This window comes from Lepidochelys kempii, chromosome 5, assembly GCF_965140265.1.
Source record: "Lepidochelys kempii isolate rLepKem1 chromosome 5, rLepKem1.hap2, whole genome shotgun sequence".
NCBI classification, from domain to species: Eukaryota; Metazoa; Chordata; order Testudines; family Cheloniidae; genus Lepidochelys; species Lepidochelys kempii.
In genome coordinates, this window is record NC_133260.1 from 6,501,581 (window position 1) to 6,529,300 (window position 27,720).

Below are 27,720 nucleotides of genomic sequence, written 5' to 3' on the forward strand. Positions count from 1 at the left end.
TCACTGCCATAGCATGCTGTGATGGCAGAAAGTATAACTGAGTTCCAAAAAAGAACTAGGTAAATCCATGGAGGATAGATCCATCAATGTCTATTAGCCAAGCTGGGAAGGGATGCAAAACCATGCTTGGGGTGACCTCAAACCTCAATCTGCCAGAAGCCAGGAGGGGAAGATGGGGTGGATCTCTCCGCTATTGCCCTGTTCTGTACATTCCCCTGGAAGCTCTGGGAGACAGGACACTGGGCTAGATGGACCATTAATCTGACTCATGGCAGCTGTTATGTTCTTAAGTCCCAGTCGTTCAGGAGATGAAGCTGTAATTTACAGGCAAACCTGTCCAGCTCACAATGGGTCTGCAAAAGGGCTGGAAAAAATACATCAAGACACAGGCTGGCATTTGTGTGTGTCTTCTTCTCTAGCCACCATCAGGCTAATACTTCCATAATGAGTAACGGGGTCGGGGGAGCAGTGATGCATCACATGGGACTGTGAAAAAGCAGAAAAGTGAGCCCTATGGAATCAGAGCCAGATTCAATAGCCATTCAGATCAGTGGATAGAATCCCATTAATTTCAACGTGAATTGGATCAGACCCTCAAAAAGTAAGGTTTCAGAGTAACAGCCGTGTTAGTCTGTATTCGCAAAAAGAAAAGGAGTACTTGTGGCACCTTAGAGACGAACCAATTTATTTGAGCATAAGCTTTCATGAGCTACAGCTCACTTCATCAGATGTGATGAAGTAAGTGGCTTGGAGGGAATCGTGGCTGGGAGAAAGCTGAGATCCTCTGGTGTGGAACAACACTCCCATTCTGCCATGATTGCTACCTCCCTGCACAGTGTTAGCATCCAATTTCTGCTCTTGGTGTTCGACTTTCCCAGACATTCACTCTCAGAGCAGAGAGTATATCGGATGGCACCCTCCCTTTCCCCCGTCTGTTTCCTACCACAGTGACAAGCTGTGGCCTGTCTGAAGATGAAGAATCTTTGCTGGCTGAGAGTGACTTTCCAGGCATATCAGGGTCTTTCTCAAATATGTCACTGTGGTTAGGATCCTCCGTCTTCGTGTTGCAGAAATATGCCCGTCGATGTTGTCACATGTCAAAATAGCTGGTGACATATGAACTGCAACAGCAGGGCTGGTGTCTTCTTCACCCACGCCAGCACATTTGATGAACTATTTATTACATGCCGATCAATATTTAATGGATGCATTTCGTTGTCAAGAGAGGAGGGCTTCCTCTTTAAATTGAAGATACTTTTCTAGGAAATGGCTGGAAGAATGACCCTGATATTAGATGGAAAATTCTTGTTCAAATGCTGATGCTGGAGAAAAGGCTTCAAGGACAGAACACCCGCAGCTGCATGCGGCCAGGTGGTAAGTACTGTCTCAAAAGGGCCAACAACTGGCTAGTCAATCCAATGAGACCAATTTTTGCATTTTAAGTATTTGCCTTTGAAACCTGATAGAAGAGCTTTTAAATTGGGGATGGCAAATACCGACGAGTGCAATGGGCGCACACTCAAAAATGTATGTGCATTTGTTACCCTGCAGTTTGTGCAAGCTAGTGGGTATATGCACATGCAAAATGGCCCTTTTGTGTGTATTTACCTCTCTTACAAGTGCAGATTCCTATTTGTATGCAATTGGGGGTCTTTGCGTTGTACACACACATTATGCCTTGCTGCGAAAGTTAGGTCCATGTGATTATCCACTCCATTCTTCTGGGGAAAAATGCAAGATCATTTCCTTTGTTCTATACATTCTTCACCACTTTGCTAACGCCAGCTTTAAGTGATGGGGCTTCTACCATTTCCAGTTAGGAAAAGCACAGTACGGGGAGTTGAGAAATCTGGGTTCTCAGTTCAGCTGCATCATTCTGCCTCCTTGGACACTGCTGGCTTCCCTGATTTTAGACTCTGCTAATGGTGGAGTAAATTCTATTTTTAAATGTCCAAAAATCAAATAAGAAAATAAGTTCAGAAGTTGATCTCCATACTCAGAAGTCAGAATGCTTATTGGAATCTGCAATACTGGTCTGCATATTACAGCTAGTTGAAACATTTGGCTTTTTGATCATAGAAAATTTTTATTTTGGTCAAAGTTACCTGGCTTTTCTCAGGGGGCGAGGGGCACAAAAAGCACCCTTCCCGCAATTTTTTGGGTAAAAGATTTTGGGTTTTGAAACTGAGTCACTGTCTCCAGATTGCCTCTTTGTGGCCAAGGGTGGCTTTGCCTCAGTTTCCCTCCGAGGTTCCTGGAACTAATCCACAAAGGCTTTCCCCTAGCTAATGACACCCCTGCTTGGGGCTGGTCTAATAACAAACAAGTTGAAACAAGCCTCAAAATCCCACAGTAAAGTCCATGAACCCACAACACAACAATTCATTCACAGCTCTTGCTCTTCTTCAGGCCCAGTCTACCCTTCATCAAGCTGCCAATCCCAGACGTTTCTAGCTGGAGTCCTTCCCTGCTCTCCAAGCAGCCACTCACAGGCTTTCCTACCTGGAGTCCTTCCTTTCCCTTGAATTGTCTTCTCTATCATTCAGAGAGACCAGCAGATAAACCCCTTTGGCTGGTCTGCTCTTTTGACTCTTAGCCTTCCCCAACTCTCTCTGGCTCAGAGACCAGCAGGTGCACACCTTCTGCTGCATGCCTGGTCCTGGCGATCTCAGGGTCTCCTGCAGGAGACTTGCTGCTCTCTGCAACCCTCAGCAACCTTCTCCAGACCTTTGCTGACCTTTCTCTCTCCCTCTCCCAGGCCTTTGCTTTATTTATCCAGGAAGCCTGATGGAATCACATGGCCCATCTTTCTATTCCCCACCCGCGGAGAGGAGTTTTAATCGTCTCACAGGTGAGGCTGAGACCCATTTCCCATTAAAGGTCCAGCCACCCAGCGACACCCCCAAATTTAACATTTTAATCAAACCTCTTTTGTGAAAATTGACGTCTTTTCAATTTTTGTTTTCTTTGGAAATTTAGGGGAAAAGAACCATTTTAAAACCATGTTTTTCATGAAAAATAATGGGGATCTTTTGACCAGCTCTACTGAACATACTACAAGAACTGCCTTCCTTCTGATATTTCATTACTTTTGCTTATGCTCCCAATGGAAATGGTCAAACTCCCATTGACTTCATTGGGTGCTGCAGCAAACCCTAAAACACTATTTCTGTAGTATTGGCATGAATATTGATAGCCTGGAGTGGCTACAGTGAGAATTAACATGATAACGAAGAGGAACTTTTGTGTTGGAGGTGAGAGAGAAGAGAAAGGGGCCCTGGGTTCCATTCTTGGCTCTGCCGCTAGGCAGCTGTGTGAGCTTAGAGAGGCCTTTTCTCTCTACGGGCCTCTTTTTTTCCCCTCCCACTCTTTGTCTTGTCTATTTGACTATTAGCTCTACGGGACAGAGACTGTCTCTTATGGTTCGTACATCACCCAGAATAATGGGGCCCAATATGGATTGGGGCCTGTAATACACATAATAAAATCATCTGGGACTTGGGAAGAGCTAGTGGTTGAAGATGGCAAGTGGAACACTTGGTTGTGTTAAGAGAACGAATGAGCACGTTTCACCTGAAGGCACACAAACGCAGACAAAGGAAAACGTGGCTCTGGATTGCTTCAGGGCAGATTATGAAAGCAAATTTTACAGGACATGGGTGGGCACATTTTCAGAAGTAAGTACTGTACTTAGGTGGTGCTCACAAAACACGCACTTACAAGGTGGGCAGTGATGCATGCAAGCTGGTATGCATGCAAAGAAGTGTACGCACATAATCATTTGTGGGCATGTACTTTGTGCATGCAACTGGTTCTTTGTGCTCAGGCACACATATCCTGCAGAGACCGGGCCAAACTCAGCTGGTGTACGTGGACTTCAATGGGCCTTGGCCCATTTACAGCAGCAAAGAGTTTGGCCCACTCCTTGGGGACCTTAATTTGAAAGTTTGGCCCTAATCAATCCAAGAGGCGAGATTCATCTAGCCACTGAGTCACCCTCGTCTACTGGATGCTGTTGTTCAGAGGTTGGTGCTGGCTGCAGGGGCCATGCACCGTGTAGCATGAGCCGTCTTACCTTTGCTGTTGCCATCGGGTCCCCGGAGGATTGTGCACTCCTCAATGTTCCCGAACGCCTCGAATAGCCTGCGCACATCGTCTTCTGACTGCTGCTTGTTGAGCATGCCCACAAAGAGTTTTCTGTCTTCTGGAACAAAATAAAGAGATGCTTACCATATTTCAGGAGGAGTGCGAAAGCCAATGTGACTCCACACAACATGCAAAAGAAAGAGGTGGGAGGGAGACGTGGCCCTCCCCCATCCAAGGCAAACAGTTTCAGAAGTGGCTATGGATTTTGGATGCCAAGCTGGAAACGCCTTAAAGGGGCCTGGTTTTTAGAAAGTGCCGAGCGTCATGTTGAGCACTAGAAAACCGAGGCACCTAAAACCAGTTAGTCACCTCTGAAAATTGATGCCCCAAGCCTCGTGAGTCAGTTCTCTCTACTCAGTCTTTCCAGCCGAGTCCCCAGAAATAAAACACTGGGATTTTCCAGACTGCCATTCAAAGGGAATGCATACAAGGATGGCATTTAGAACCAACCTTCAATTAGGAAGTGCCCTTTTTAGTAGCCACACTTTACCCTATAAGCTGCAGGAGAAAATAATTAAGTTTAACAGAAGCGGCTCTGTTTTGAATTGGTCTTTGATTTAAAGCAGCGAGGGAAGTAATTAAATGGAATGGAAGCCCCAGCTTGTAAATGAAGATTTTGGTCTTATATAAATATATATAAACGTTGACATACACGTTATACATATAAACACATTTATGTACACACACAGATCTCTACACAGAGAAAACTATTTTTGAAGGTCAGCTGATTGAAGCCAATGGAATGGATTTTGCCCAAACTTGCCCAAACTTGCAGTGGTCACCATTTAAAGCCAAAATTTACTAATACAAGTATCTGAGATAGGACAGGTACTAATACAAATATCTGAGATATCTGAGATAGCTCCTATTTCAACTAATGGGCTAGACCACTGTGCTCTGTTGGTAGATGTTGTTTTTTTAATGGCAAGCATTGTATTTACCTTTGGGCTTATAGTAAGGCTATGTTTACAGTACAGGCATGTCAGTCGGGTGTGAAAAGGTATGATCCCTGATCAACACGGCTGTGCCTGCATAAACTGCTAATGTAGACGCAGTTTTATCAGAAAAACTGCACTTTTACTGGTATAGCTTGTTTAGCTTGGGTGTGGTATATGTGTGGAATAAACTACACCAGTGAAAACAAAGCTTTGCCAGTATAAGCAGTGTCCCCACTGGAAGCATTTTGTCATTATTCTATACCGTTCTACCTATATTGGTCAACAGCTCCTAATGTAGACCCGGCTGTTAAAAGGAACAAACCTCGACAAACCATCCTGGGCCCAGTCCAATGGCCACCAAAGTCAATAGAAAGACTCTCACAGACTTCGGTGGGCACTGGATCCACTCTTAGAATGGATTTCTGTTCATTGCATTGTTACGGGCAGCACTATACAATATCACTGCATGAAGGGGAAAAAAGGAAATTTACATTGTTTACAGTGTGTATGTAAATAGGCAATTTACACATGCTTCATAAATGTGTGACTCATCATTCATTAAATACTATGTAAATGTGTGTGAACCAAGATGTTTTTTTTTTCTCGAAGCAGTTTACAGAACAGATGCAACCAATTTGAATAAATGCATGTTAGTAAATAAATACTTTGACTTTTTTTAAAACGCATGTTAATAACCTGAACCTGACCAGAATGCCCATTTACAAAACTCCTTTCCTGGCTGAGAACATGGGTGATTTGCACCAGCTTTACTCATTGAGAAAGTGGTGATTTAGGCAAACTGCTCTGCTTAAACTGGTTTGATCAATGTTCACATACCAATGGGTCATCTGTAAATTACCAAATTGCCTTAGAAACTGAGCTAAAGGTCATTTTTCATGCAGTGGATTAGAACCCTACCCCATTAGGGTGATCCTGATGAACCAAGAGCACTCAGCGTATAGAAAATGCACAGATGGCTAGAGTAGGAAGATGACCAGCCTTTACATCGCCTTTATCTGAGTAGGCAGAACTGAAATAGTAGGAACAAAACACACTGGGTTATCCCCATGCCTTCTTTTTTTCCCGTCTCACCTGAAGCAGCTAAAGTAATGGACAGCTCAAAGGCTTGTTTTCTAGAGGCATGCATAAGGAAAGTGATAGCTTTGATGACTGTCTTAACCGGAGCTACTGTGAACCATGGAAATAGGAGCTAGGAAGATGGGATAGTGCAGTTTCAGACTTCCACACTGTACATTTTTCAGTGCTTTGTCTAGACTGTTTTTCAAGTAATCGAGTCATTTAATCCTCCAATGGCAAGGAATGGACTAAATATTATAAATGTTCTCTATAGCTCTATGAGTCTGAGGGGCTTCCAGCATCCCCCTTGGTCACATCTCTGTGATGGGCTGCATGTATCTGCCAATGAAGGAATATTTCCAAACCATTGAGTGGGCACAGGGAGAAAGGGAAAGCTTCAACTGTAGAAAAGTCTCCCCCACAGCCAGATGAAACCATCTTCTTCGAGATACAATGTGTATGGCCCATCAGAAATCACTTTACTCCTTGGGCAAATTGCTCTGTGCAATGGAATCTCTGAGATGGAGTGTTACACCTTTGAAAGGTCGCTATTAAAGCTAGTCATATCCTCAATGAAACATCTTTTTAGGCCTTGGCTAGGCAAAGCCTGAGAGAAAGCAGTAAGTCAAAAACCCTACTGTGTGTCTAGGTGTCTGGGGAAAACTGGTTTGGAGAAGGAGCAAGTTAAAGAAGTATGGGCGGGATGAATGGACTATAAGGTGGATAGAAAGCTGGCTAGATCATCAGGCTCAACGGGTAGTGATCAATGGCTCCATGTCTAGTTGGCAGCCGGTATCAAGTGGAGTGCCCCAGGGGTTGGTCCTGGGGCTGGTTTTGTTCAATATCTTCATAAATGATCTGGAGGATGGTGTGGACTGCACCCTCAGAAAGTTTGCAGATGACACTAAACTGGGAGGAGAGGTAGATACGCTGGAGGGTAGGGATAGGATACAGAAGGACACAGACAAATTAGAGGATTGGGCCAAAAGAAATCTGATGAGGTTCAACAAGGACAAGTGCAGAAGAAGACTCCCATGCACCACTGCAGACTAGGGACTGAATGGCTAGGCAGCAGTTCTGCAGAAAAGGACCCAGGGGTTACAGTGGACGAGAAGCTGGATATGAGTCAACAGTGTGCCCTTGTTGCCAAGAAGACCAATGGCATATTGGGATGTATAAGTAGGGGCATTGCCAGCAGATTGAGGGACGTGATCGTTCCCTTCTGTTTGACATTGGTGAGGCCTCATCTGGAGTACTGTGTCCAGTTTTGGGCCCCACACTACAAGAAGGATGTGGAAAAATTGGAAAGCGTCCAGCGGAGGGCAACAAAAATGATTAGGGGGCTGGAACACATGACTTACGAGGAGAGGCTGAGGGAACTGGGATGGTTTAGTCTGCGGAAGAGAAGAATGAGGGGGGATTTGATAGCTGCTTTCAACTACCTGAAAGGGGGTTCCAAAGAGGATGGATCTCGACTGTTCTCAGTGTTAGCAGATGACAGAACAAGGAGTAATGGTCTCAAGTTGCAGTGGGGGAGGTCTAGGTTGGATATTAGGAAAAACTTTTTCACTAGGAGGGTGGTGAAACACTGGAATGCGTTACCTAGGGAGGTGGTGGAATCTCCTTCCTTAGAAGTTTGTAAGGTCAGGCTTGACAAAGCCCTGGCTGGGAGGATTTAGTTGGGGATTGGTCCTGCTTTGAGCAGAGGGTTGGACTAGATGACCTCCTGAGGTCCCTTCCAACCCTGATATTCTATGATTCTATGATAAGGAGGGTTGGCTGCCCCAGATGGAGGTGAGATGCAGGGAAAAGAGAGATCTTTGAACACAACTGAAGCCAAGTCTCCACTAGAAAAATGCTTGCCGGTATAACTACACTGGTATGGGTATGGAAGCAAACCTTCCCAGTGTTGACATAGCTAATACTGGCAAAAAAGTGCTTTTGCCAGTAAAGCCTATACTGGCTCCCAAGAAAAGCACTTTTATGCCGGTATAACTGTGTCTGCTCTAGGGTTTTTGCCGGTATCGATGTGGCAGACAAAATTCACACTCCTAACTAATGTTATAATTTCAGCAAAAGTTCCTAGTGTGGACTTGGCCTGAGACTGCCTTGTCTAGTTTAGTTTATGCAAAGCATAAATCTAGGTATGTTATGCAAATAATTTATTATTTGGTTTGACTCCCTTTTCCCTGAAATTCAGTCATCCGCAACTCACTGAAGACTGTGAGCAAAAGGTGCCCATCACCGCCAGTTTTGTGACATGTCCACCAGGTGGCCACGTGACCACCAGCTATTGGACTGAGACCCTCTACTCACTTACCCATGGCTTTAGGGCCAAGATTTTCAAAAGTGGTTTGTGACTTTGGGACCCAAGTTGACCCACCTTAAAATGGTCTGATTTTCAGAAAGGGCTGAGCACCCGCCTTGCTGAAAATCAGGCCCCTTTAAGATGACTCAAATTTGGGCACTGCAAATCACTTTTGAAAATATTTGCCTAGTGTTTTTTATAACAGGGATTTATGGCAACTGCTGTCTCAGACACCTATATGTTCACACAACCGGCTGGTGAAATGAGTCGCTTGAACAACCACCGGCTCCCAGGCAGTCTTTTAACCAACCATTATGTTTGCTCTTTGCATTCCAGCCCTGCAAGAAAGCTCATTGCGATGTTATAATAACATATCCCGTGCACTGAATGGGAACAGCGGAGGAGCACGGCAGCAGCTGGGAACATTCAGTGGGCTCCTGATCTCGACGTCCACCTGGATTCATTTGCATGCGACTGAAATTACAGCCCCGTAATCCACTAATGAGCTTACACTGAACCTTTCACACCACCAGTGCCCCCAGATGCTTTGCCAAGTCCCAAACAAAAGGCTGACATGCTGTGCGCCACAGTAACTCGGCTCAACTTCATCAAATATGTCTGAGAGAGCACGAGTCAGGCCATTAGGCCAGCAGAGCAAAATGGAGAGGGATTGCATTGGACACGGTGTGTTGTGCATGGGGATGAATGTACACTATATACTCTCTCTATTGGGGATGCTTCCAGAGCATCCTGTTATGAGAGTTCACTGCACTGGGTTACTGTCCCATCATTCAGATCACGCTGATTTTGCTGCTGCAAAGGGAAAGGCAATGCCTGCACAGTGGAAGTTCAACAGAAAGGGAGAGACATCAAATGTTCAGGACTGGGCCTGGACTTGGACCAATCCCCTGGATCAAACCATTCCGGAACGTTGTGTGTGTGTGTTAATTTCCAAACTTGGATCTGAATTCTATGCAAGCCTGTGGGTCTGAATACCCCACATTCTGAACTTGTCACATTCAGAGAGTTTTGCAACCATGGGCTACGTCATTCTCAGAACAGCCCTTTGAAGAAGGTGGAAATCATCATCCCGATTGACTGAGCTGGAGAAAAAGGGGGGTTATGCTCTGAAAAGTGATTCCCTACAAACAGCTCCACTGAGCCCCACGGTTATTATGTCTCAGTGATTTCAGATCAATTAAGCTCAGTTTACGAGTAAAAACTGCCTAGTAGAAAAAAACCTGAACTTGGAATCTGAGAATCAAGCTGGTTCCTTTCCTTCTTAGGAATCCTCAGCAAGAATAAAGCCAGCACTGGTGGACACTGGTAATATTTTCTACACTTTTGACTGTGATTTCTCTGCTCAGTGCTGATTGGCTGTTTGCTCCAGCTTCCTTTTCCTGATCTCAGTCTTGCGGTCTCATTACCTCAGTCTCATTCTATGCCTGACTCTCAGACATTCCTCCCTCCCTCTTTTTGCCTTTTATGTCACCCTTACCCCTCTCCCTTCCCTTTGTCTTCCTATTTAGCTGATCCCCTTCTATCTAACACTCTTCCCTAACAGGTCGTTTTCCGCCATCCCACTGATTGCTCTGCTCGACCAGCTGCAGCTACTATGTTGATTGGTCCTTTCCCCTATTCTGCATCTGCCTTGCCTATTTAGACTGTAAGTCTTTGGCGCAGGAACTTTCTAGGGCTCTGTGTTTGTACAGCACCTAGCACAATGGGGCCCCAGTCTTGATTGGTCCCTAGGCATTACAGTAATAAACATGATGAATAAATTAAAATATAAATTAACCACAAGGTCACCCTTCCTCCCTGTAGAGTAACTGTATGTAGCCAACATTTCCCCATCCATTCCAGCAACAGTGCAAGGTACCTTGGTCTCTGCTGGGACATCAAAAGCTGGAGAAACTAAACCAAAAAAACAAATATAGAAGATGTACCCTTAATGACACCTCTGATATTACAATGTAACAAGGCTTCCCACCCGCAGGCTCCTCTGTCAGCCCGGCTAGGGCTCGCTTGAGTCAGTGTCACTGGCTTCACGTGGGTGAAGAAATGTATCTTGTTAGCTAAATATACGGTGTCTATAAATCTCCCGGGCTGTGTTTATATGAAGGCCTGGGCACCTCTCTTGGCGTGAATAGGGGTTAAATTATTCCCTGTTCTATTTGTATTTAAATGTTATGTTTCCATGATAAGCGTAAGGCAGAGGTGTCAGACGGGCCCAGGGAAGGAGACGGCAGGCAAGAAAGGTGCAATAATCGAATGTTGTACAACGAGTGTTGAGTGGGGGAAAGTGCTAATTCAAAAGACAGAAGGGACAATGAGATACAGGATGCCTGAGCCTCTGCAGGGCAAAGGATGTATATGATACTCACAGAGATTGTGAAGGGCCTAGGGGAAACATCAGGGTCACACACACACATGTATGTGTAGCTAGCTCTCTCTCGCTCTCTGTATGTATTCTTCATACTAAACAAAGAGGTTGAATCCCTGCTCGAGCAGAAAAACAGATTTCAACCTTATTATCTGTGAAGTTGCAACCAGTACCTCCATAATACAGAGATAGATCTAACTGTCTTCTGTGGCCTGTGTCATGTAGGAAGACAGAGATGATCACAACCATGTCTTTTGGCCTTAAAAGCTATGAGTTTGTGTATCTGTGTAACAAGCTCATTGCCATGGCATATGATACAAGTGGGTAGATTATGAGTGGGTGTGTGTGTATTCAATAGGCAGGTAAAATACAGATGTGTGTACATTCTATAGGCAGGTACAATCCAGATGTGTGTGTGTGCTATAGCAGGGACCACACAGATGTGTCTATATTCTATAGGCAGATACAATCCAGATGTGTGTGTGTGTGCTATAGCAGGGACCACACAGATGTGTCTACATTCTATAGGCAGATACAATCCAGATGTGTGTGTGTGTGCTATAGCAGGGACCACACAGATGTGTCTACATTCTATAGGCAGATACAATCCAGATGTGTGTGTGTGTGCTATAGCAGGGACCACACCGATGTGTGTACATTCTATAGGCAGGTACAATCCAGATGTGTGTGTGTGCTATAGCAGGGACCACACAGATGTGTCTACATTCTATAGGCAGATACAATCCAGATGTGTGTGTGTGTGCTATAGCAGGGACCACACAGATGTGTCTACATTCTATAGGTAGGTACAACAGATACCTTTTCAGATCCTGCCAAAGGCAAACACATGAGGAAATGCGATAAGGCAACTGCTGACTTTCTAACATTCAGGGCTCAGCCTGCTGCCTTTCTGCCTTTTGGCTACGAATCCAGATATTAATTAATTCCTTATTAGTATTGTTCATCCCTGTTTGTCTCACTACTATTCTTTTCTGCTTGTAAATGTTACCAGCTGCGACTGGGATTGCACATACAACTAGTGACCAGCAGCAGAGCTCAGATCCATCTGCAGGGTGTGTGAGCCTGTGTCCTCCAGCACCCTGGAAAGATGCTCCAACACCCGAGCAGAGAGGGAGCGAGAGGTAGAGTGGATCTCCCCAGCGGTCTGCTACCCACTCCAGCAGGCTATGCACTCTGCAGCGAGGAGGGGCCCTGCTGCATTCAGTGTGTCCTGGGAAGGCAGCTCCTGTTTTGCTCTACTCAGCAGCTGCTAACACAGGCACCAAGGGCCGGTTTCTTCTCTTTGTTCCCAGCAGGTTGTACAGGCCTCCAGGTTCTTCTCTGCAGCAAGCAGCCTACAGGCCAATGGCAGCAGCCGGAAAGAAGGTGGGGGAGGGGTGCGTGAAGCTAGTGTCATGTGACCAGCCAGCTCGATGCAAAGTTCCCCGCAGATCACAAGTGACCCACGTGCCAGTTTGGGTTACACCACAGGAAGCAAAAATAGCCCTTCAGCTGTGTTAGCTTTCAGAACAGAGGTAGTGTCTACCTTGGGCCAAAGCATAGGGAGGGAACTCCAGATCTGAGCTACTGAACTTTGGGAAAGTTTGGAACCAGCTCCAGTTCCGAATCTGAATTTGCTGGCTCAGGCTAAATCCCTCATCCTGAGTCTCTGTCTAGGAGTCCCCCCACAACTCTCCCCATCGTCACATTTGCTAATCAGGCAGCTCAGTAGGCTAAAAGCAGGGCATTTCCTGTGGTCCGAGCCGCGTGCTCCTACTGCCATTCTCACAGCAGTCCTACGGCTGCGAGATGATGATTATGTCCCTTTCCACAGGGGAAGCAATTACGAATTCTGTTGTAGCTAATTGTAAATTAGCTAATTAACTTCTCCATGGTACCTTGCTGAAAAACACATGAACCTTGTAAAATGGAGCGGTTTCGGAAATTAGGACAGAAAACCCCAATCGCCCCCAACAACTTAACTCAAAACAACAAGAACAAAATCTACTCTCCTCCCGCATAGCCCCCTTCAAACAACACATCCTCATTCTAATTCTGCTGCAGGCTTTAAAATGTTTGCTGAGTTCACCTGCTCATCGCAACCCGGTGGTGTTTGGGAGCTCTAATCATATCTCAGCTGGAGCAGTTTCCTTGGGTGTAACTCTCCCCCTTCTCCCATTTTTGTTCTATTTAACAGATTCTTTATATCCCTTACATTAGGAGTTATGATTGCACAGATGCCAGTCTCCTGGTGCTGGAGACAGAAGCTTCAGAGATGCCCGGGCTAGAGAAAATACCAGCAAATCCGAACAGCTGTGTCATGGGGACAAGTGCAAATGGGCATAAGCCCAGGTGTGGGCTTTAATTGTCCCATGGAGGGAAGGGTAGATCCATCTTCCTGTAAGCGTGCTACTCCCCAGTTACCCCCTTGAAAAACTTCTTTTGCAAGGTTTTTTTTAACTGTACAATTGCACCTTGAGTCCTGAATTTTAAAGAGATCCTGGCCATGCTGTAGAAAGTCAGAGAGTTCCTACAAAGTAATCACCATTGGAAATGCAAAAGGAAAGAAGCAATAGATGAAATGCCCCTCATCTTCACTGAGCCTATGAACATCCTTCTCTTCTTTTAAGTCTGGGGGTCAGGGTTCTATCCTGAGTTTTGCCACAGATTTGCTGTGTCCTATCAGGCACAGTCACATAACCTTTGTGTCTTTCATTATTCTTATTAAGGAGGAGGGATGGTCTTTACCATTACTCTTACAGTACCACTGAGGGACCCCAATCAAGGATCAGGGCCCCATTCTGCTAAGCACTCTACAAGCACTGGAATAAAAAAGACACTGTAAAATGAATATGGTGGTGCTGCAGCCCGGTTGACAGGGATGTGCTGAGGATCTATCCATGTCCTTGGTCCCTCGGGCAAAAAGACCCATCTCTGTCTATGGAGCAACAACCACAGCACTGACAAAGCTCTCAGAAGCCTGAGAAGTTCAGAGCTACATGCTGTTATTAAAGCTTTCAATGCCCCATGCTACCCCAGCGGAGTCAAAGGATGTATAAAAGAGGTGAGTCAAAGAAGACTCTGGCTCCTCATGTAAAGCCTTGTTGAATAACAGGCAGCAAAGCTAGTTAGGTGCCTGACTCCCCTGGGAGGGCTGGGAACAAGTACTGACTTCAGAGTGACTCTTGGGAAAAGGTCCTTGAGTGATTGTGCTTCTGCATCCTTCACTACCCGCAGCCGACCAGTGGTGCGCAAGGATAACCGCAAACACAGTGCATCACAGTGATCTCGCCTGGAGGTCAAGGCCTGGATCGCTCAGAACAGGCTCTGATACCCTGACCCGTATTGACTACCAACTCATCCCAGTAGCTCACCTTCAGAACCTGCTGAAGTCAGCGGGGCTACTTTGGAGTACGGCACTGCTCAGTGTGAGTAAGGGGGTCACAATCTGGTGCTAAAGGCTTGATCCAGCGCCCAGCGCCAATGATGGAAAAACACCCAGTGACTGCAATGGAAGATGGATCAGGCCCTAAGCCAAAACGCAGTGTGTTCCTCCGGGCAAGGGCATGAGTTCAAGCCAAACTGCAAAACAGGCCCTTTTCTAGCTTTGTATTCACTTCAGTCCAAAAGGTAGCAAGTGATTTTGGAACTGGGGATTTAAGTCCGGGGACCTGCAAGGCTTGGGGGGCGGGGTGAGGTTCCAGTTTGTCCTCTAGTAACTGCCATTTGTTTACTCCTTATCATCCGCTGGGCAGGCTATGTCAGAGGTGCAGCTTGTCATCTCTGAGCAACCTTCAGCAGAAGCAGCCTCCCAAATTCAGCCCCCCACCCATCTGTAATAAACACAGCCGACAATCTCCCCAGCAATCCTGCTCTGCCTTGGGATTACGGCTGTCATTTCTTTCAGCACTTGGATCATATCAATATGACCCCTCACTAGTACATCACTGGAGCTATTTTAATTGCATGCCTGGAATTGGTAATCTAATTAGTTGCTTCAATGTCAATAACCCTTTCCTTGCCCACAGTAAGTTTAACCCACCACTGGACTATCTCAGTGCTTATCACAAGCCTGGCCTGGCGAAACAAGAGGCAGTTTCAGTTCACCTCCTGTTAGGCAGATCCCAAAGCAACTCCACCGCTGCTGACCTTAGATGGTGCCTTTCTTGGAAGTGTCAGAAGAGCGGGACACAGATTGTATGGGCAATGGAGAAAGAGTTCCGCTCTCATGCCTCAAAGTGCTCTCACCAGGCAAAATGTGGAGAGCAGGCTACACTCTGCCTTTTTCAGGGATCAACAGAAGTCTTTCACCTCCAGAGCTTTCAGCCCTAGCACCTTTCATCACTCCTGCAATCACTGAAATACCCTTTTAACAGGAGTATCACTTCCCCTGTCCTAAGGTAATGAACAGAGCTGGGGGAATAACTGACTTCTCAGTTTGGTGGCAGTCCTGAAATATTGGAGAAAAAAATTAGTTCAAGTCGAATTGTATCTGAATGTTTGGGGGCATTTTTACTGAACCAAAAAAGTCCAGTTCAGGTCTGATCCAGAGTGGGGATTTGAACTTTGTTTCCCACATCCCTGGTGAGTTCCCTAAGGACTGGGCTAAAGATTATTGGGTGGGGAGGGAAGAAGGGGAAAGTACACTGTGGCATTTCCTCCTCTGGGCATTTTGTGAATAGCTGAAACAACATTTTTTAGCAAATAAATGATTTTTCTGACAAATTTTGCCCAGCTCTAGTTATAGCTTCAAGGCAAATACCAGCAGTTCTGGCTAGTTGAACCACTGTCTTAGGGCAGCAAAGAGGTGTAATTCCACACTTACGTGTTAAATGACAGGTTTCTTTATGGCACTCCGGGTGTTCAGTATAGAGCTGGGAAAAATAGTTCACAACTAACATTTTCTAAGATGAATTTCAATTCTATTCCCTATAGGTTCCTTCACAATAGAGTAGAACACAGTTTCCCCTTTTCTGAATTGTCCACAAACAGATCAGGATTCTCCCCAGTTTATTCATGACCTGAAATTCTCAGCTAAAACATTTCTGTGAATGGCTCTTGGTGTGTAGCTTTTTGGTGAGTATTCAAAATCTGACCTGATTTTTGATTCAATGTGAAGATCATGTGGCCTGTTTTTCTTCCCACCATCACACTTCGAATCAGGTTTCTGGTTGTGAAAATCAGTTTTTGTTTCTTGAATAGTCAGCAGCATTCGCCTACAATTCACTATTCCATGACCATCCCTGCTGGTAAACTAGTTCACTGGAATATTAATGGGAAGCAAACACAAAAGGAGGTGAGAACACTGTAGAAGTGGTGTGTGCAAGTAGATATATTTTTCTCACTACTGAACTTTTTATGACTCTCTTAAAAAGTTGTGGGTTCGGTATTTTTATATATCAGAATCTGTTCACCAATCCAAAATATAACTGATCAGATTTCCCAATTAGAGAGATAAAGCCATCACAGCTTTAACTATGAACTGATACTTCAAATTAATATCGGGTCCAGTTACCTCTGGACCGCATCAGTACCTGTAAGTGCGGCTTGGAGAGAGAGCTCAAACACTGAGTTCTGCTCCTGTGATCCAGTTCTGATACAGAACTTGGATGCGATGAATTTAGCACACCTTAATTCTTACACTCTTCTGCACTGATATAGCACATAGTATGGACGGAGCCTACAGGGCAGTTCAATTTTCACGCCTGTTCAGTGCAAATCTTAAAAGATTCTTGACAAACTTTGCAGGGTCAGTGGTGTGAAGGCTGGTAGGTCAAGAAAATAAGTTTAAATCCCTAAATTCATCTCTCAGGTAACCTGTAGGGTTTGAAACCCTCGCCAGAAGCCTAAAAAGCCAGGATATTAATCCATTGCACCACTCAAGCCTTGAATTGCTATAACAGCACGGACATGGAAAGTGGGGGGAAAAGGACATATTTTCTCTTGCAGGAGCTGTGACGGCATTTCAGATCAAATTAAACTTCAGTTTTTAAAGACTTCAGTGGAGGTAATTGAAACACTTCCTCACAATCGCCTGAACCTAACTGTTATCTCTCTTTTCCTCTGTATATCATCCCTTTTCCCCCAAGCCTGAGACAGCCCTGCCTGGCTGCAGCCTCCTTAATATTAAAGACGGTGATTAAATGGGATTCGCCAAAAGACAAAGGGCTGAAAACCTGCCAATTGTTAATCCCTCTTTCGCCGTGCTTAAAAATTCCATTTCCTTCATTTGAAGAAAGGGGAGAAAAAAAAAGAGAATTATACGCCTATGTCTAATTTAAATTCTGGCGTCGCGGGTCCTGTTCCCTTCTCCCTCTCTTGACGTCTGAATATATTCCTTTATTACCATTATTACAGCTTTCTGATTGCATTAAAATTCATCCACACGCTTCTCTCCACATTCCACTTTTCTTTTGCCAGTTTTTTTGCTAATTCCCTTTTTCTCCCCCCTCTCCACTTTCAAATTATACAGAATGTCATTAAAGAGCTCCAGAAAATACCTCAACTCCTTTCTCCCTCGCTTTTATAAACTCACCGGCTTCCTCTCTCTCTCTACATCTACAAACAAAGAAGAAGAAGAAGAAGGAGAAAAAGAAAACAAAACAAACACAGCAGCACAGCTCATCATTTTAAATAACATCTTTCCTGCATAAAACGGCTGAGGGCCAAGTGCTGATTTCACAAACAGAAGCACAACTCCTGCTAAAGTTATCAACATTATTTGTATCAGGGTAGCACCTAGATCAGTGGTTCTCAACTCTAGGCCACCGCTTATTCAGGGAAAGCCCCTGGCGGGCCTGGCCAGTTTGTTTACCTGCCGCGTCTGCAGGTTCAGCCCATCGCGTCTCCCAGTGGCTGCAGTTCGCCGCTCCAGGCCAATGGGGCCTGCAGAAAGCGGCACGGGCCGAGGGATGAGCTGGCCGCCCTTTCCGCAGCCCCCATTGGCCTAGAGCGCAAACCTTGGCAAGTGGGAGCCACAATCGGCCGAACCTGCGGACGCGGCTGGTAAACAAACCGGCCTGGCCCAGCAGGGGCTTTCCCTGAACAAGTAGTGGACCAGAGTTGAGAACCACTGACCTAGATGGACCAACTGAGATCAGGCCTCCATTGTGCTAGGCTCTGTACATACACATAAGGCTTGTCTACACTACCCGCTGGATCAGTGGGCTGCGATCGATCCAGCGGGGGGTCGATTTATACTAGACACGATAAATTGACGGCTGAGCGCTCTCCCGTTGACTCCGGTACTCCACCAGAATGAGAAGCGCAAGCAGAGCCGACGGGAGAGTGCCAGCTGTCGACTTACCGCAGTGAAGACACTGCGGTAAGTAGATCTAAGTACATCGACTTCAGCTACGCAATTCACATAGCTCAAGTTGCATATCTTAGATCAACCCCATGCGATAGTGTAGACAAGCCCATAGAGAGAGACAGATGCTGCTCCAAAGAGCTTACACTGTAGGCAGAAAGAAGAAACACAAAAGAAGTTTTATTTTCACGCCCATTTTATGGCTGGGGAACTGACATAAAGGGAGATTAAAAGACTTTGTAACGCAGCAGGTTAGTGGCAAAGCTGGGAATAGAATCCAGAGAGCTGGTCCAAAGTCTCAACCATTCTCCTTCTCAGCTCTTGGAAATCCATTGGGATTGTATATTGGTAAATGAGGACAGACTTAGGCTGCTAGTCTCCTTTCTAACACTGTATTGGTTTGCTTGCTATATAATCTAAACTATCTGTCTACTACCTCTCTGTCCATTTTTCACCCTGCATGCCTTTCTTTTGTTGCCCTCAGTTACACCAGTGCAATCAAATACCTACAGCTGGTTGGAAAACAATTTCTGTTCCATGGGAAATTCCAACATTTCTAAATTTGTTTTCACTTTGAATGGGAACAAAACATCAAATTTAAACATTTATTGTGGAATAGAAATTCTAAAAGATTTCAGTTGAGAAACATCAATAATGTTTTGTTTTGATAATGTCGAATCATTTCATTTCAAGCGTGTCAACACATTTTGTTTCAATAAGGCAAAAACATTTATTTTTGTTAACCTAGAAACATGGTAATATAATGTAAACTATTAACAATAAATATATAACATATTATTAAAATTCATATTTTAGTATAATATTAAAGTCAGAACTAAATGAATCGGAACAATAAAGTTGACACTAAACAGTTTTACCTTATGAAAACAAAGTATTTTGACATTTTCAAAACAAAATGAGAAAGTCAAAATTATTTATTTTGAATTTTTTTCTGGCAAAAATTTTGTGGAAATCCACACAGTCCCACAAATATGTTTAGATTTTGATGAAAGTGCATTTTCTGACGGAAGTTTGCAGTGCCCTAGCCATATAATAGAGAGACAAGGCGGATGAGGTAATATCTGTCATTGGACCAACTTTGTTTGTGAAAGAGAGAAGCTCCCAAGCCACACAGAGCTATTTCTTCAGGTCTTTCTTTCTTTCTGATGGAAAACTGTTTTGTCAAAAATGTTTGGACCAACTCTGCAAATGATCCACAAAATAAGTGGGATGGCATGAAGGAAGAACCTGGCCCAACATATCCACATACCCAGAGGGTACGTTTGAACAGCAACATTCTATCCAAGGGACATTATATCAGTACTTGAAATAACACCAGGGACTCAGGGCTGGATCCAAAGTACATTGAAGTCAATGGAAAGACTCCCACTGGCTCCCATGTGCTACGGATCAGACCCTTAGCTTACATGCATTGTTATTTGGTATATTAATTGTAGCTGATAATGCGTCCCTCCATCCTTCCCCACTCTTATAGCCTCCTTCATGCCAGGGGTGTTTGTTGAGGTCACAGAGCAATGAGGCGAAGGATGGCAGGGCCTTCCCCCCACCCGGAGAAACGCTATCGTCATCATTGATGTGCACGGGTTCTGGAGCGGCATGCGTGCTTGCCTCTGGAACGAACTTTGTTAATGTGTCAAGGAACCAGACAGAATAACAGCTTTGTTCTTACCCTCGGTGCCCCAGGTCCGGGAGGCTGAATAAATCCAAGCACCCACCCAGGTGATCTTATTTTAGCTTCACAAATGTCACAAACAAGCGGACCCAAACCAAGAATAATAGCCTTTGGACCCTCAAGCACAACCACAACTAGCAAGGAGTCATAAGCCAGGGACGGCATTGTGGGATTTTAATGAGAGAGAAAACCTAAGAACATAAGAACTGCCATACTGGGTCAGACCAAAGGTCCATCTAGCCCAGCATCCTGTCTTCCAACAGCGACCAATGCCAGGTGCCCCCTAGGGAATGAACAGAACAGGTAACCATGAAGTGATCCATCCCCTGTCGCCCATTCCCAGCTTCTGGCAAACAGAGGCTAGGGACACCATCCCTGCCCATCCTGGCTAATAGCCATTGATGGACCTGTCCTCCATGAACTTATCTAGCTCTTTTTTGAACCCTGTTATAGTCTATGAACAGAAAACATACACACAGACACAAGGGAATCCTCCCATAGTGAAATCACACATGGGGCCCTCATCCAAAACCAACTGAAGTCAGTGGAAACACACACATACTGCAGTGAGTTTTGGATCAGGCCAATGTCTCTGAGGGTCCATTCCACACCCCTCCAGGATTGGAAGTGATCCTAAAATCAGGGCAGACCTTTCCCACTCCGTGGATTGTATTTTTTTTTTTTTTTTTTGCTAGGGATGGCAAGATTTCTTTGATGCTACTTAGCATCCCCCTCACCCCGCAACCATTTTATTAAAGATGATTTCCTTCTCCTCCCCTCCCCAACCAGCTTTAAATGCCAGTGTCATTTCCAGCTGCTGACAGAGCTCTCGAGCTGCCGCGCCGAATGGCATTCGCTAAAACCAACTAATAGAAGGAAATGAGGTTAACCTTTAAGAAAGGTGAAGATGAGCGGGGTGCTATTCTGGCAGTAAAGATGAGTTCATAAACAGGCCTCTCGCTGCCAAGACAGCTTAGCCCGCATGCTGCTGCTCCTGAGAGCCGAGCATGCAGCTCTTCACAGGCCAGTTTTGTGAAGGAGAAAGAAGAGCAGTTATGAGAGAGCTATACAAAAAAAGACCTCTGTAGGCGTATCGTTAGTTATCGACTACATGGTGGAGCTGGTTGGAAAATTTTGGTTGAAACAGTTTTCGGTTGGAAAATGCTGTTTAGACAAAACTGCCCCCTCCCCCCCCCCCTTTTTTTTTTTTTTTGCTGCAGCGTAGCGGTTTTGATGCAATTTTGTGTCGGGAACAAAAACTGAAAACAAACAAAACCCTCCACAATGTCAACATGTCCTGGTTTCACATTTTGGGGAACAAAAAAGCTTTGAATATTTGGTTTGCAAATGACAGGTTTCAGAGTAGCCGCCGTGTTAGTCTGTATTCGCAAAAAGAAAAGGAGGACGTGTGGCACCTTAGAGACCAACAAATCTATTTGAGCATAAGCTTTAATAAATTTGTTAGTCTCTAAGGTGCCACAAGTCCTCCTTTTCTTTTTGGTTTGCAAATGACTTCTTTTTCCCAAGGTACTTTATTTTACATTAACAGTAAAAATCTAAATGAAACAGTTCAATTGACCTGAAACTACTTTTTAAAATGTTTGTTTCCTGAAAAATGTCAAAGTCTCACAATGCCTTGGTGGGATGAACAATCCCTTTTCTGACCAGCTCTATGGAGTGGGATATATTTTAATTTTCAAAGGTCTCCATTAATCCCCCGGTGAGCCTAAGATCCAGGAGAGCACAGGAAAGACCCGCTCTAGGAATTATTTGGGGGAATTTCTATGGCCTGTGTTATAGAGGTCAGCTTAGATGATCACATTGGTCCCTTCTGGTCTTGGAATCTGAATAAACTATGCTCCATCAGGATAGCGTCCCCTAGTGTGGCTCATACGCTCAGGTTTTGTACAATGTGCCTGACTGGCGACATTGGTAGGAGAAAAGAAGAGCTGGGAGCAGAGAATTAGGTTGTGTTTCCTTGCAGCAATCGCAGGGAGATGGACCCCTGACAGGAAGGACAGAGAGCAGCAGGAGAGAGCTCAGCATCTCACAGGCTCAGGCTCAGAAGAAGGAGCTGAAGCCATGAGATCAGTGCAAATGTTTGGACAGGGAAGGGATCCACTTCAAGGGATCCGCTGACATCCGATCTCATCCTCAAAGCCCAAATTTAATTTTACAGTTGGGTCTCAGGGAACCTGCAGAACGAATCTCCTGTTATCAACCACATTAGCAGCAGCTACCATTGCCGCAGCAGGATGTGACTGTGTGTGTTAGGGAGGAATTTTGCTCTCCTGTTCTCAGCTGATTTGCTCCATGTGGCCTGCATGTATACATCTCGTCTTGCCCTTGTTACAAGCAGGGGTGTGTGTGTGTATGGTGGGGGAGATCTCCCATTTTAATCCTGTTGGCCCCCATCCCATGGGAACATGCTGGTATCTGACTTTTACGATGGCAAATTATTCACTCTAGAAATGCTGAAATCATGAAATTGAGCTAACAGGCAATGGGCCAACGCTCAACGGGTGTAAATTGGTATAGTTCCATTGAAGTCAATGGGCCTGATCCCCAGCTGGTGTCAATCAGTGCAGCGCCATTAAAGTCAATAGGCAAGATCCTCAGCCAGTGCAAATCGGAGCAGCACCAGTATACCTTCTGGGGATGTGGCCTAATGAACCTTGGTACTGGAGAAATTATTTCTTCCTCCAATAGGTCCCCAGCCAGACCAGCAAGTATGAAAACAACCACATGCACCCTGCCTCCGTGAGGTGCCTGATCAAAGTCACTTTCTTTGCTTGCCCCAGATCAGAGTCTGAAACTGCCTGTGTCTATCTGTCACATGGGCTCTCCACGACCCTGCAGGGCTCGTTCCACCTCTCACCTCCTCAACACTCAGAAAAGGTCTGAGCTGAGGATGTTTTGGGAGTGCAGGATGGGTGACCCAGACTAGAATCCAGCTTATGTTTCCTGGAACTGAACCGGCCATGGCAGTGCTGCAAGGAACCACATCTTTCTTTTGTCAGCAGTCAGCAGTTACAACTCAGACACACATGTGGGGAAAAGGGGCCATTTTACAGAGCCTCTTTTCTGTGCTTTAAAGCTCCCGGTGCTATTATTTTCCCCATTTCCCATCTTTTGGGCCTTTTTGGTCCTGGGCAGGCTGAGAGATGTGTATGTAAGCGGGGGAATAGTCCCGCGCTTGTGAGGAACTTTCCTGACTTCTGCACTCCCTGGTGAAGTGGGCTAGCGAAAGGATCTGAGTCCTCGCTCCCACTTCCTTTACCCAGTGGCCTCGCTCCCCTTGAGGACTCCCCTTCCACTTTCCTGTCTGGCAGAGTCCTTGTAACCCCAACAAGGCTGGGCCCAGGATTCCTGGGGGGCTCGACCCCCAACCCTGCTGTGGTCACCTAGGATAGGGGCTAGGGTGTCCCCACTCCGGGGTACTGTCTCTGCACTGGGCACTTCTCTGACCTACTGACCATTACATACAATTTGAAGCAAATGCAAGTTATTTAATCAACAATTAATTTTAAAAAGAATAAGGAAAAATGGGAAAGGTGAAAGGAAACACATCACCCCGCTCTGTGGCAGGGAACATCACAAACAGTGACTCTGGAATGTCCGGGCAGTTCACAGTCTGCTCCTTGTAAGTCCCAGGCCTCCTGCTCAGGCCCTGGCTGTGCTGCAGGGATGCTGTGGGTTGGACACTCGCTCTGGTGGTGGCCACACGCTCTCAGGCTCTAGGAGGTAGGACCCTTCTTCCCTGTCGGGGTTACGATCCAAGCCTGGCCTGCAGAGCCCCTTGGCTGAGGCGTCTCCCTGTGCTGGGCCCGCTACCCAGGGTCCCCCTCGCTCTCCCCAGCTGCTCACCGCACCCAGCTGCGGACTGCTCCAGCCCCAGCTCCACCACTCTGCCTCAGCACGGCTGCTTCTCTGGCCCCTCTGGCTCTGCTCCCTGCAGCTCTGCTCCCAGGACAGGTCTGCTCTGCAGGCTGCTTCTGTGACTCTGCTCTCAGCACTGACCTGCTTTGTGGGCTGCTTTTCTGGCCCCTCTGGCTCTGGTTGCTGCAGCTCTGGTCCCAGGGCAAATCTGCTCTCTCTGGGCTGTGCCTCTGGCTTTGGGGCTGCAGCTCTGCTCCCAGGACAGGGTCTGCTCTCTCTGGGCTGCTTTTCTGGCCCCTCTGGCTCTGGTTGCTGCAGCTCTCCTCCCAGGGCAAGTCTGCTCTCTCTGGGCTGTGCCTCTGGCTTTGGGGCTGCAGCTCTGCTCCCAGGACAGGGTCTGCTCTCTGTGGATCTGGCACAGCTCTGCTCCCCAGCTCAGCTCGGGCCCACTCTGCCTGACCCAGGCAATTCCAGCTCACATGGAGGATGGGACCTCCCTGGCCTCCTGACTCCCCGATTAGCCTGCCCGCCCTGTCATTCAGGCTGACCTGGAGCATTGGCCTCTCCCCATTGTTCCTGGGGACTGTCAGTCTCAGGGTCCTGATTCCCCATCAACCCTTTCCCCTTTCAGTACTGGGAGCTAGCAACTAAAACACCCCCACTGAATGTTAGTAAGGGGGCAACAGTCCCCTTACATATAGGTTGTAACTCACTCTGCTTTGCAAAGGCTTTGGATGCCTGGCAGCAGCGTGTCTCCTTGTGAAACGGGACAGCGAGTGGTAACACTGACGCAGAGAGCCAGCAAATGGTCTCAGCACGCTCCCTCTGGGAAAGACCCTCTCTAGTGAGCTGCCCGATCAGGAGGCAGGTAAAAATGAGTATCGCCCATAAAAACTAATCAGGATTAATAGATTTTTTAAGGTCAGTTCCATTTTAACGTGTTCTCTGTTGAACACTGTATTTCAGATCTGAACATCCCAAAACTTCAAGAACGATCATGTTCCAGAAATCTAAATTTTGCTGCTCATGACTGTCTCTAGTGACAGGCAAAACAGATTTGTTTTCCTTAGGAGGGGAGGATCTCAAAGACTCATGGCCCAGTGTAAAACAGTTGTGTCATTATAATGATCCCTCCCTGCAGGCTTTGAAATCAGGACCCAGGAGCTGCGGAAGGGCCCGTGGTCCCGCCCCTCACGCTGTGCCACCCCCAAGGCCCCGCCCATTCCCCCAAGCCTCCACCCGTGCACCGCCCCTTCTCCCTCAGGCCCCCCTCATGCCGCCCCTTCCCTCAACATTTCACCCCGGGCTGGTTCCTCCCCACAAGACCCCACCCCCCACTCACTCCTCTCTACCCCCTCCCACCCGGCACTTGCCCTTATGGCCAGTAAAAAGTGGGGGCGGGGCCCCATTCCGGCTCCTCTGTCAGGACCTTCAACACCACAGCACAGATCTCTACTACTTGAGTTAAAGCTGGCAGCAGTAGTTGGCTGTTATCCTCTAGCACACCAGGTGCTTTGTCAATGGATTACACCTGGAGGATCTTGGAATGAAACAGTCTGCACCCCTAAGAAGAACCAAGAACAGCTGGAGAGATTGAATGAAAACAATGCCATAGTTACAGTAAGGCTGTGGAGACCAATTTGGATAAAGAGAAAACTCAACGCTTCTCCTGAAAAGTTGCCCCTAAACTTGAATGGAATGTCTTAAAAAATGAAGCTAGCTTATTTTTCTTTTTCCAAATTAATATTTCCTCTGATCACCTGGGGGCAAAGCAAATGTCACCCAGAGAGGGCCTTAGTGTGACTCCCAAGAGATTCCCATCATGCAGGGAAGCCTTCGGTCCTCTGGGCATTTCTCTGAACTAGGAATGGGCCTGAACCCCAGATCTGGTCCGTGAGTGGTGCTCATAATCCGAATGGTACGCCGTCCCCTAGTTTACCTGGAAGAAAGCTGCCGAGCCTACTTTCAGACCTAGGGATTTGTTTACGACCTTCCCTAAGCTGAGCCAACCTCTCGACACTTTTCATGTTTAGCCATCGCTAATAGACTTTACAGCAATACGAAACTACTGCCTTCTAGAGCATCTTTCAGTCAAGGGTGCTTTTCAGACATTAACCAATGAAGCTTCACCACTTCCACACTTGTCATTGCTGCACATGGCTGCATGCCGCTGTGAAAGGTTCCAGTAGCGGGGAAAGGCTCAGGCAGTGGGGAGACAGCAGGATACGACACGACTAAAAAATAGCCAAGTAGGCATGAGAGGCATGCATGGCTGCACAGAGAGCCATGCAGGGCATATACGCTGGGGTTCCGGCATGTAGGTCACTCTAAGGTACTCGTCTAAGCCACGCCTCACTGTCTATTTATACCACTGCTAGATGTCATCCTCATTGGAAACATTATACCTTGACTGTCAACACGCAGTACGGAAAGAATGACTCCAACTACAGGCTGCATACAAACAGCCAACACTTCAGCTGCTTATTTGACACTTTTGGAGACACACTTGGATCAGGGAAATCAGCTGCTCTGGAATTCCCGCGGGAACATGGTTTCACCTGAGATTTCTGATATTCCGTGATGTGAGCCATACAGAAGATGGCTGGAGAATGTGATGGCTTTGGGCCTGTCTGCATCTGGCCTCAGCTGATTTCATGAAGTGCAGGGTTGGCCAGTTAAAAAAAAAAAAGGGGGGGGGGTCTGGGGCTCAGGGTTCAGCCTAGTCTGAGATTTGTATGTGAGGGGAATATATATGCATGCGTGCTGTGCCAGGCTGGGACTACCTGAATGCAGTGCAAAGTCTGTGGTGCAGGGAATAGACAGTAAACAGGTTTATGGGCTGTAAGAAAGAAATCAAGACTCAGGAAAAAAAAACCCAACCAACAACCACCAAAATTACAGAGCAATTGTGCGTGTAAGGAAAATAAAGCTTTGGAAATAAAGGGCTAAATGACATTTGTTTTTAGACAACTCCCCCTCCCCCAAGTGATTAGAAAACGAGTTGGACTTGGTGTGAACTCGGAGTTGGACTGATGCAGCTGAAACATTTTCAGCTCAAGCTTGACTTGGCAGCGGCATGATTACCCCTCATTAAGTGACCCGGGAGAACAGCCCTGCTGCTGTTCCACAGCAGGTCAGGGACCCATGGGGCACTGGGTGGGGTCCGACAGGCTGTCCTTTAGATCCACAGTCAAAATGCCACCTCCCCATCCCAAAACGCAGCACCCTAAATCAGAGCCAGACCCTGAGATCGTTAATGCTGGTTAATTTCATCCCCTGGGAACCTGGACCTGCTGTCTGCAGAGCAAACTGGTAGGAGAGTTTAGCAGAGATGAGAAAGTATCAGAAATAGGAAAGCAGGTACTTCTTTCAGTGAAGGCCCCTCAGAGCCATCAGATGCTCTGATTCGCTTTGCAGCAGAGCAAGGGGACAAAGGGGTGGGGGTCATCAGCTAGGACCAGGGAGAACCTCATGGAATAGATGTTGCCTGGAATGAAACGGTGCCATCAATAAGGTATGTAGCCACAGCGGTGAATGTCCAGCATGGGTAGCATGAACCAACCAAAGTATTTAATGTGACAGAGAGCGACTTCCTCCCCTTTCCTGGGTATTTAACACAGTTTAGTGGAGTTCAAGGTTCACTGTCTCCTCTCCATTCACATCATCCGTCCATCCTGACACAGCCTGATCCTGCAAGGTGCTGAGTGCCTCTTAAGAATGCTAAGCAGCTGGTGGGACCAGTGCCCCTGGGTGAGGCTGGTTTTCCTCCCCATGGCTGCTTGGGGTGGGGAAGCTGGAATGATTGAGAGGAGTGGGGCGGGAGGAGGGGGAAAAACACAGTCAGAAAGCCCCGGTTGCCCTCTGCTATTGCGCTGCTCGCTGCAAGGCTCCCTAACAGAACCGTGGTGCCGCTTTGCAAGACTGACTGTAATAACTGAAAACACCATGTCAAAAGGAATTTTTCAGGCTTTGACACCTCATAAATTA

At 46.4% G+C, this 27,720-nt stretch overlaps 1 protein-coding gene across 14 annotated transcripts in view; it reads right to left on the reverse strand.

Moving 5' to 3' along the window:
• CELF4 (CUGBP Elav-like family member 4) overlaps positions 1 to 27,720 on the reverse strand; it is an 889,490-nt gene that overhangs the window by 165,091 nt on the left and 696,679 nt on the right. For 10 of the 14 annotated variants that reach the window (XR_012158835.1, XR_012158834.1, XM_073343421.1 and 7 more), the window contains exon 4: positions 4,076 to 4,204. Coding sequence is in view for 12 of the 14 variants with exons in the window: in XM_073343421.1 (XP_073199522.1) it covers positions 4,076 to 4,204 (129 nt within the window). In the remaining 2 variants the exon portion in view is untranslated. The remainder of the gene's footprint in view (positions 1 to 4,075; positions 4,205 to 27,720) is intronic. The other 4 variants (XM_073343424.1, XM_073343428.1, XM_073343425.1 and 1 more) reach the window with 1 other exon arrangement.